General features: G+C 36.8%; 1 protein-coding gene and 1 pseudogene across 1 annotated transcript; one reads left to right on the top strand and one right to left on the bottom strand.

Annotated features, from left to right (window-relative positions):
• Positions 1-1,630: 1,630 nt before the first annotated feature.
• LOC143664371 (olfactory receptor 2G6-like) lies at positions 1,631-2,269 on the bottom strand. Its single transcript, XM_077138000.1, has one exon. The coding sequence runs from the start codon at positions 2,267-2,269 to the stop codon at positions 1,631-1,633; it is 639 nt and encodes a 212-aa protein (XP_076994115.1).
• A 4,357-nt stretch (positions 2,270-6,626) lies between these two features.
• On the top strand, positions 6,627-6,725 carry LOC143665117 (U6 spliceosomal RNA; annotated as a pseudogene).
• The last annotated feature ends 3,563 nt before the right edge of the window (positions 6,726-10,288 follow it).

The raw sequence follows: 10,288 nt of genomic DNA on the forward strand, positions 1-10,288 counted from the left end.
ATAATGACACCCAGGGATGAGCCTGGCCTTGGCATCATGGGATTAGGAATGAACAAAAGGAGGAAAAGAAATGGGACCAAATAAACTTTTGATAGCTAAGAGATGTCAAATAGAGTTAAGAAGTTATTCTGGAAGTTACTTTTATGCATGCTTCAGGCAGATATTGCAAAATTGCCACATTATGCCTAGCCCCAACCAACATGTTCCTTAAAACCCTAAAGAATATCTTGGGCCTTATCTAAGATACCATAAAAGTTTTTCTTAGTAAGTTTATTTTTTCAGGAACTTAAAGCTTCCAGATTGTTCCTATGGATAAACCCTGAAACTCATAGGTACCAGTATCTCCAAGAACATCAACCCATTTCTTTCTTACCCCTTAAGGTTAACTCTCCTTCCAGCATGAAGAAGTTACAATGGTCATTGCTCGGATATCCCTAAAGATTGAGAGAATGATCAAGTAAAGGGAGAAGGCATGACTGAGAAATTAGGATTTAACAAATGATTATGACTACTGACTCATTATATAGATATTTCTTTTTAGTTTCTAGTGTGTTAGAATAGCGAGAAGGAAATACCTGAAGTTGCTGAACTATAATCCAGTGATCTTGATCTTTGATAATGATTATATAACTATCCAGCTTTTATCATGTGACCATGTGATTATAAAAACTTTGTGACTGACACTCTCTTTTTCCAGTATATGGGTAAATGAGTAATAAAATAATTACAAATTTTTGAAAAATGTCTTTTAACAAAGGGAAGATTATATTGTCAAATATCTATGCTATGTGACTCAGAATGCAAAATCTAAAGTCAACAGGTTTAAGTAGAAAAAAGGCAGATTTCACCTTAGTTTAACAAAAAATATGAGTATATCTGTCCAAATATGGAACATTTATCTTGCAAAAACTAAACACCTTTGTTGTGAAAATATTCAAATTTGAGTGACTACTATTCAAAAAATACTTCACGGTGATTCATATAATAAGTTATGCCAGACTGCGACAAAATAACTACCAATTTCAGAAACTACATCAACAATTTAAAAATAAGACAACCTTTCCCCCAAATTGTATGCAGAGATTTTGATATTTTACCTTTACAGATTACAAAATGCTATTTTATGTAACTTCATCTTCACAAGAGCTTCACAACCATGAGGGTAGATACCTTTATTGTGCTTTTTTTGGTAATAATTACAAGAGAATTTAAATATTTAAGTTGTCCAAGTTCATGGAGTCCCAGTCCATGGCAGTCAAGACAGGTATTATCATTTAATCTGCTCAGTTATCTTACCCTTGAAGTTTTGATATAAAAATGTTAATACAAAAATATACATATACATAATATACGTACACATATACATATATATGTGTGTATTCTGACACGTGAGGTAGGCTACCACAAAGGAAAAAGATGTTACCATTTTTTCAGAATTAAAGGCATCTGATGGCTTGCTTCCATTAAGCCCTTCTCCATTTGCCAGTATGTATCATGTGTTCATACTCTTCCTTTTTCTTTACTCTTTCCCATCATCTTCCTCAGTGCCCCTTTCACATCTTTATTCCGTAATGTATAGATGAAAGGATTTAGAGTCGGAGTGACTATTCTATAAAATACGGCCATGAATTTACCCCGGTCCTGGGCAGCGTCCACAGCCGGCTGCAAATACATGGCGGTAGCAGAGCCACAGGAGAGAAGCATCACCGCCAGGTGGGAGAGCAAGTTCCCAGAGCTTTGTGCGTCCTTCAGATGACCTCATCTTCCACGCAACCTTCACAGTGCAGCTGTAGGAAATCAGAATGAGAACGAGGGGCACCAGGAGTGAAAATGCACTGACCAGGAAGAGCTCCATCTGATTGAAGGTGGTATCTACACAGGCAAGTGTGGGGAGAACCGGCACTTCACAGAAGACATGGTCTATGACATTCCTTCCACAGAGGGGAAGCTGCACAATGAGCACTGTCTGCACTAATGAGCTGGTCAGACCCGTCAGCCAGGTCATGCTCACCAGTTGCAAACAGATACGAGGATGCATGAGCATGGTGTAGTGCAAAGGCCGGCAGACTGCAACGTAGCAGTCGACAGCCATTACTGCAAGAAGGATGCACTCTGTGGAGCCCATTGCCAAGGCCACGTAGAGCTGACCCACACAGCCACCATAAGTGATCGTCTTATCTGGGCCCTTCAAGTTGAACAGCAGCTGGGGGACAGTACTGGTGGTGTAGCAGAGGTCCATGGAAGATAAGTGGCTGAGGAAGAGGTACATCGGGGTGTGGAGGGGGATCCAGAAGAACAAAACAAATGATGGCTGTATTGCCAGGCAGGGTCAGCAAGTAGAAGATGACAATGAAAACAAAGAGGGCCATCTCTAGAAGAGGCTGGTCGGAGAAACCCAGCAGGAAAAATCCACCAAAGAAGCTGATGTTGGGGTTATCATTACTTTTCATTGCATTGCTGCTAAGAGAAAGTATATTTACAAAAATTATACATGAGATTGAATAAAAATCTACAGTTTCAGAACCTTTCCTGGATGCTGCACTAATATGCAATGAGAGCATATTACTGATTTTTATTGTTTTAATTTTTAAATATAAATAATCATTTCAAATTTAAAACCTCACTCCAATTTTATGGCACCATTACTAATCTTTTAAAGCCTTCCCTAGGATTTTTATCTTTTGCTTATTTTCTATAAATAGAATGCCTGAAATATTTATTTTTCTATTTCTTTGCCTCTGCATCCAAACACACATTATCTTCTCAATTTTAGAACCCAACAGTGCCATTTGACTTCATTTGTCCTTTCTGTACGCTTCATCTTCCACCATCCTGTTGTAAACAAGGATGCAAAGGTATATGACTTCAATATCTAAGGTACTAAGAAAGGTCAATCTTATTCTTTCACATTGTCACATTTCATTATCCTTTATATATTTTCTGACTTTTTGGTTTGTTGAAGCAGAACTCACAGTTTACAAACATCTCATAACAGTAAAACCAATGCGTTTGTCTTGCTCGCATTATGCCTCATCACTCTTAGCAATGAAATACGGTAATCAGTATGCTTTCATTCTTTGATCTCTAAACATTATGAAATTCTTAATAGTTTCACTCTTTCTCCATTGTGGCAAATTTATCTCTACTATATTGAATTTTCTTCTTCTTCTTCCTCCCCATTGTGGTCATTTTGTTGTTTTCAACTTTTTTATGTTAAATTTTCTCAACTTTTTCACCTAATCACGACTTCAATTCACTGCTTGTTGCTGCCACCATGACTTTATCTTCAGTTGTTTTCATCAGTTTTCACTGTGAAACTATATACTAGTATGTCTGCATTTATGTGCATATTCTAATACCACCTTTAATTCAACATGTCTAGCAGTGAGCCCTGTTCCCACCACAAAATGTTTTTGATGACTTCCTTAATAATAGCACACACCATTTTCCAGGCACCTCAATTGAAAATTCTGCTTCATATTTCCTCCAACTTCTGCCTCTCCTTTCTCTAATAGTCCTGTCCTACCGCCATAACTTTCATTCAGACCTAATAATACATCAAAATATGACTCTATCGTGTTTCTTCCTAGATAAAAACATTCAGCATCTTCGTAGTTCATAAAAGATTGAATAATTTCTGTTTTAATTTGTGTGTGTGTATATATATATATATATATATATATATATATATATATATATATATATGAGTTTTTGAGGTTATTTCTGACTTTAGCAGTCATTCTGTATTTATGATACACTGAATTTATACCAGCTGTTTCTATATATTGCAATTAGCTTTTCCATACACATTATATGAGTCTTGGGGGAAAGAGCAACAAATATGTTTCAAAGGCCTTATGGCTAAGTCTCATGTAGAAAATTGGTATTTTCCGTCTCTCTGCTTTCCTTTCTCTACTAACTCTTTCCTGCCAATCTCATTTACATGATGGCATCAATCACCGTCTCTAACCAGACAGCTCAAAGCTACATGCAAGCACACTCACACTAAATGCTTGTTCTCTAATCTCACATTTTTCCTACACTCAATTCAGCTAAAAATAAGGCACAAATAAAAAGATTGTTGTTTTCTGACTCAACATTATGTCATGTTAACATCAACACAGTTCTTCATGAAGAAACTGGAGATCATGAAGGACATTCATCTACAGAGATTTTCCCCATTAAGGTACCCAAAGTCAATGCACCTTGGTTGTAGCTTTGACAGAAGGTTCCATCTGCCAGTTGCTTATTAGCAAAGGAAATCCTTAAACAAGATGATGATATAGAATAAGGAAGAAAATGAAAGCATGATGATTATTCCAAAAATTACTTATGTCTATATATTCACAATAAGCACTGTCCATTTTTTACTCTTAATGACATCTTAAATAATTGTTTTATAGTTCCTGAAAATTTACTCTAATTATAAATAAGCTATAAAGTTATTTTCTTCTACAGAATAGCATACATTCATGTGTTGAAAAAAGAAGTGTTTACAATATTAGTATCATATTTAGATAATGTCTTTTGAAAATAGCACTTCTCCCATGACTTTCTGTGAGTAATTAGTAGTATGGGATCTCTATATAAATAAGTTAATCAATTAAAATAAGGGAGACATATATTACGTGTCTGGTGACACACTTTTAAAAAGTCATTCACCTCTCTTTAATATAATTAACAGCAGAGCATTTAATTACCCATTTGTGAAAAAGGAGCCATAAACAAGTGATCGACTTTCTCCCCATAAATGTTTTGCCAGATTTATAGATACTAGCACATGGAGAGAAAAAAAATAACTTTTATTGGCAGAATGGCCACTGTCTTCTACCTGAAGTTGAAGGGCAAATGCCAGGAATGAAGAAAGATTTATGCTACTAAAAGGAGTGATGTCTTCTTTTTCTCTATTATCGTGATACAGTGATGAAGTCACAAAGAGGGATATATGGTGTATTTACCTGTTGAAATCACTGGGGCGAAGAATCCCATGGAAGCAATTAATATCTGTGTTCACTAGTGCACTGCTCATCTAGGAATCACTTAGGGAAAAGGAGGCATATATAGAACAGATATTTTTATCACTCTGCTTTTAGTGTTTGTTAAGAGATGATTTGCAGTTTCCAAATCCAAATGAGATGACAACCTGGCATTGCTTGCACTTGGAAATCACAAACTTCTTCAAAATTCTCCTGAGGATTTTACACTGTGACTGTGTGATGGTGAAAACCTTGAGTCTGAAGCTCCTTTTATGTAGGGTATGGACAGACGAGTAAAAAATATGGATGAAGAATGAACAAATAATGGAGAGACAAAGGTTAAAATAAATTGGGTAGATAGAAATACTAGTGGTCAATGAGAGGGAGGGATAAGGGGTATGTATGGTATGTATGATTTTTTGCTTTTTCTTCTGGAGGGATGCAAGTGTTCTGAAAAATGATCATGGTGATGAATACACAACTATGTGATGATACTGTGAGCCATTGACCATATACCATGTACAGAATGTTTGTATGTTAAGATTTATCAATAAAAATATTTTTAAAAAGTCACCTGAGCAGTTGTTTTCTGCAGGTATTCATGAGACTGCTCCGATCACCCCAATCATTCTAAATAAAAGATGTGAGAAATGCGAAACAAAACATATTCAAAGGCCTTGTGAAAGTATATACCAATGATTATAAACTCATTGAATGAGGCTTACCTAAAGTTATCCAAAAGCAATAAATATACAATTGAATCAATGTGCAAATTAAACTTAGTCAAAACACTGAAACTGAGATGTGAAAATAACCTCAAATGATATTCAAGTATAATTTTGCATAAAAACCACATTAGAGGATGATGGACAGTGTCACACATGAACCTTCTCTCTGAGAGGAAAATAAATTCAGTATAATCAAACAGAAGAAATTCTAATAGTGTCTTTGACTCTCTCTCACACTCAGAAACACACACACACATGCACAAGGCTCAGCTCACACGTCAGTTTCCTACAAAGTCTTCCTGGGTCTCCTAAATCTAGGGAGTCTCCACTTAGAAACCTACCGCTCTGTGTCTTCCAGCCTTGGAGCCCTTCTTGGGCTCTGACACCAGGCTAGTAATTATTTGACTGCAGGTTATCTCACCTACACAATCACAACTTCAGAGCTGAGGGTAAGCATTTCTTTTCTTTTACTTATGAATGTTATTGCATTGTTATTCAGACACAGAATAACTTCTCCTGTTTCTACAGTTGGCAATATGTTCAATTTTATTACTCAAACAATTATTATTATATACAAATACATTTACATGTAAAAAATGGATAATTGTCCATAAACATTAAAATTTCCAAATCTTAATGGAGTAATAGGAAGCCTGAACAGAACATAGTAAAATTGAACTTTAATCTAACATCTACTCCTAACTACTGAAAACAAATGTGGTATTCCGAAAGCCAAGTAAGGAAACAATATCAAAGTGGAAAGAACTATTGACTATGCCAAATGCTGCTGCCATATCAAGTATAACATATACCAAGACACTGCATTTATTAACATGGGTGCCAATGATTGATAAGACCAAAAGGATTTCTGGATTGGTAGTGTGAAATGTGGGTGAAATGGATTTAAAAGCTAATGGGCAGTGCTCACTTCGGCAGCATGTACTATATTGGAATGAAACAGAGATGAGCATGGCCCCTGAACAAGGATGTCATACAAATTTGTGAAGTGTTCCATATTTTTATGTTCCCATTAATTGTAACATAGGCAATGTACCAAAGCCAAATGTCAGTAAAAGGGGGATATTAGGGAGGAACATGGGATTCTTGGTGGTGATGCTGCTTCTCATTATTTTATTTATTTTTCCTTTTCTTCTTCTTTTTCTTTTTGCAGAAGGCAGGGAAATATTCTCATATGGATTGTAGTGGTGAATGCATGTGATTCTACCACATCTATGTGATTATACCAGAAGCCATTGATGATTTACTTAGGGTGGAGTGTATGGCATATAAATAAAGCTGTTTAAAAATAAACAGAAAGATAGCATGCTGGAGAAAGAGATGTACCTATTCACTGTTGGTAGGGAAGTAGATTGGTGCAGTCTCTCTGGAAGGCAGTGTGGTGGGTCCACCGGACGTTAAGTATAGGGTTGCCATAAGATCCTGGAACCCTGTTGTTAGATATATACTGGGAAGAACTGAAAGCAGGGACATGAATGGACACTTGCACACTGGTGTTTATAGAAGCAGTATTCATGTTTGCAATGGATGGAGGAGGCCTAAGGGTACATAGACTGATGAGGCATGTAACTAGGTGGTCAAAAGTTGACCACATTATGTTGATTGAAATAAGCCAGAAACTGAAAAGATAAATACTATAAAACTTCATGATATGGAATAACTATTATGTGCAAACTCTGAGAATTGAATTTGAGAGCACAGGTAATTTGGGCAAAGATTTGGCAATTGACAAAGAGTAAAGGATGTTCACAATAAGGCTTATTATAAAGGTTCCTAGATTGTAAGCTCTTGCAGCAGTCACATCTATTCCTGAATTTTAACTGTTATTTCTAAATTCTGAAATGCTGTGCTCTTTATATATAACCTGGCTGCTCCCTAGAACTTTGGATATCTGTGGGACACCTGAAACTCAGAGTTAGAGTTCTGCATCTATGAAAGTCAGTATTACCTCATACAACAATTGTTTAAAAAGCCAAAACAAAAGATCAGACTCCCATTAGAGATATAATGAAGCTGGTCTTGTTAAGACTAAGGTAATCAGAATACAGGTAAAAGATGATATTGACTGTGTTTTAAAACTTCAATTTCTGGGCCACGGTGGCTCAGCAGGCAAGAATGCTTGCCTGCCATGCCAGAGGACCCAGGTTCAATTCCCGGTGCCTGCCCATGTAAAATAAAAATAAAAAATAAAAAACTTCAATTTCTGTGTGAGACCAAAGGAAGAGGTGTTTATTTGGTGCAAAATTTATATTTTTGATAGCACACTATCTAATTTAACTTGTGTGGTCAGTTTATTAAATAAGCATAATTACATGGAAACTTGAATAAGGAATAAGATCTTGTTATTTTGTATAGTTTAATGCATACCTTGATACATCCCAGAATAACTTGGGCAGAAAATATATAAGTCCTTGCAAAGTGCCAGAAACAAAATAGCAAATATTGCATGATCCCATGTAGAAAATACTTATAAGAAAACTGGGGCCTACACTGTAAGTGCTTATATCAATCACATTTAGTCCTCAGTGGCAATTGTTATTTCTGGATTTTGAGAGGCTGCTTTATATATGTATAACCAGGTATTTAGAGATTTAGAGATAACCCCGACCCAATCCAGAAGCTGATTGGGTCGGGATTAAGGTAATCCAGAATACAGGGGTCAAGAAGACATTATCTGTAGTTTAGAACTTCACCTATTGTTTGAGACCAAAAGAAGAAAGTTCTATGTGCAGAACCTAAATTTTCTGCAGCACATAATCTAACTCAACCTGTCTGGATGGATCATTTAAACGACCCAAACACAGGGAGCCCAGAATAAGAATGGGAGCCTTTAATCCTGTGATTCTTAATGTAATGCCTGGATATGTCCCAGACTACATTAAGCAGATAATCAGAAAGTATTGGCAAAGTCCCCTGAAGGATGGGAGAAAAATTATTGGACTATTAAACCTCACCACCGGGGAAACCCTGGGTACTGTGCAAACATTAGGGACACCCAAATCAATAGGCCAAGCCCTTGATCTGGAGGCTTACTCTTGTGAAGCTTATGCATGTAGCAGAGAAGCTTAGCCTACCTATAGTAATGCCTGAGTCACCTCTGGAGGACCTCTTTCGCTGCTCAGATGTGGCCTCTCTCTCTCTCTAAGCCCAACTCTGCAAGTGAAACTCTGCAACCTCCCCACTACATGGGACATGACATCCAGAGATGAAAGTCTCCTTGGTGGCATGGGAGATGACGCCCAGATATGAGCCAGGCCTCATGGGATCAACAATGCCATCCTGACCAAAAGGGGTATAAGAAGTGTAACAAATGAGGTATCAGTGGCTGAAAGAGTTCAAATAGAGTTGAGAGACTTCACTGGAGTCACTCCTACACATGCTTCAGTTAGATATTGCTACTTATCCTACTTGCCAAACCCCAACCAAGACCAATCCTGCCAATCCTAAAGAACACCCGGGGCAATATATAAGATTCTACAAAGATTCCATGCACTAGGGTAGATTTCCAAAACCTACAACCTCCAGATAGGTTCTTGAACCAGATAAGTCCTGAAAGGCAGAGGCGCCAGACTCTCTGGAACATCAACTAGTTCTATTCCCCTATCCCATATTATGGACAGCCCATTCCAACACGAATGTGTTAGTGTGCACATAGCCCAAATACCCCTCAAGAGTGGAAGAAAGATCAAAAGTGATGGTGGCGTTAAACAGAGACAGTCAGGTTTAACAAATGAGTATGAGTGCTGAACCATTATGCTGATATTTCTTTCAGCCTCCAATACCTTAGAGCAGACAGAAATATAAACATAAAACTGTGGCATTTTAACCCATACCAAACTTTAAAATCTGTTCTATACTACCTGTTAAAATGCACTTGGAAATTTAATCCCTTTTTGTATATATGCTTATACAAAAATTCATATATTATATGAATATATATATATTTCACAATTTAAAAAAACCTTAATAAGTAATATTTGCAACGTGTCCTTAAGGGACTTTAAGCCAAGCCCTCCATTTTGGGGAGTGCCCTTATGAAATTTATTCCTGCAAGGGAGAAGCTAAGCCTATTTATAACTATGCTGAAGAATCACCTCCAGAGAATCTTTTTTGTTGTTCAGATGTAGCCTTTCTCTCAAAGCCAGATTTGCAAATAAACTCCCTGCCTTCCCATTTACAAGGGACATTACTCCACAGTGTGTAAGTCTCTCTGGCAATGTGAGACATGACTTCCAGTTATAAAACCTGGACCTGCCATCATGGGATTAAGAAAACCTTGACCAAAAGGGGGAAAAGAAGTGAAACAAAATAAAATTTCAGTGACTAAGAGATTTCAAGCAGAGTAAAGAGGTCATTCTGGAGGTTATTCTTATGCATTATATAGAAATTCCTTTTTAGTTTCTTGTGTGTTAGAACAGTTAGAAGGAAATACCTGAAACTGTTTAACTGTAATCCAGTAGCCTTGGTTCTTGAAGATGATTTTATCACTATATAGCTTTTACAGTGTGGCAGAGTCGTTGTGAAAACCTTGTGACTGACACTCCATTTATCTATAAATAGATATGG

This window comes from Tamandua tetradactyla, chromosome 20 (genome assembly GCF_023851605.1).
Source record: "Tamandua tetradactyla isolate mTamTet1 chromosome 20, mTamTet1.pri, whole genome shotgun sequence".
Classification (NCBI taxonomy): domain Eukaryota; kingdom Metazoa; phylum Chordata; class Mammalia; order Pilosa; family Myrmecophagidae; genus Tamandua; species Tamandua tetradactyla.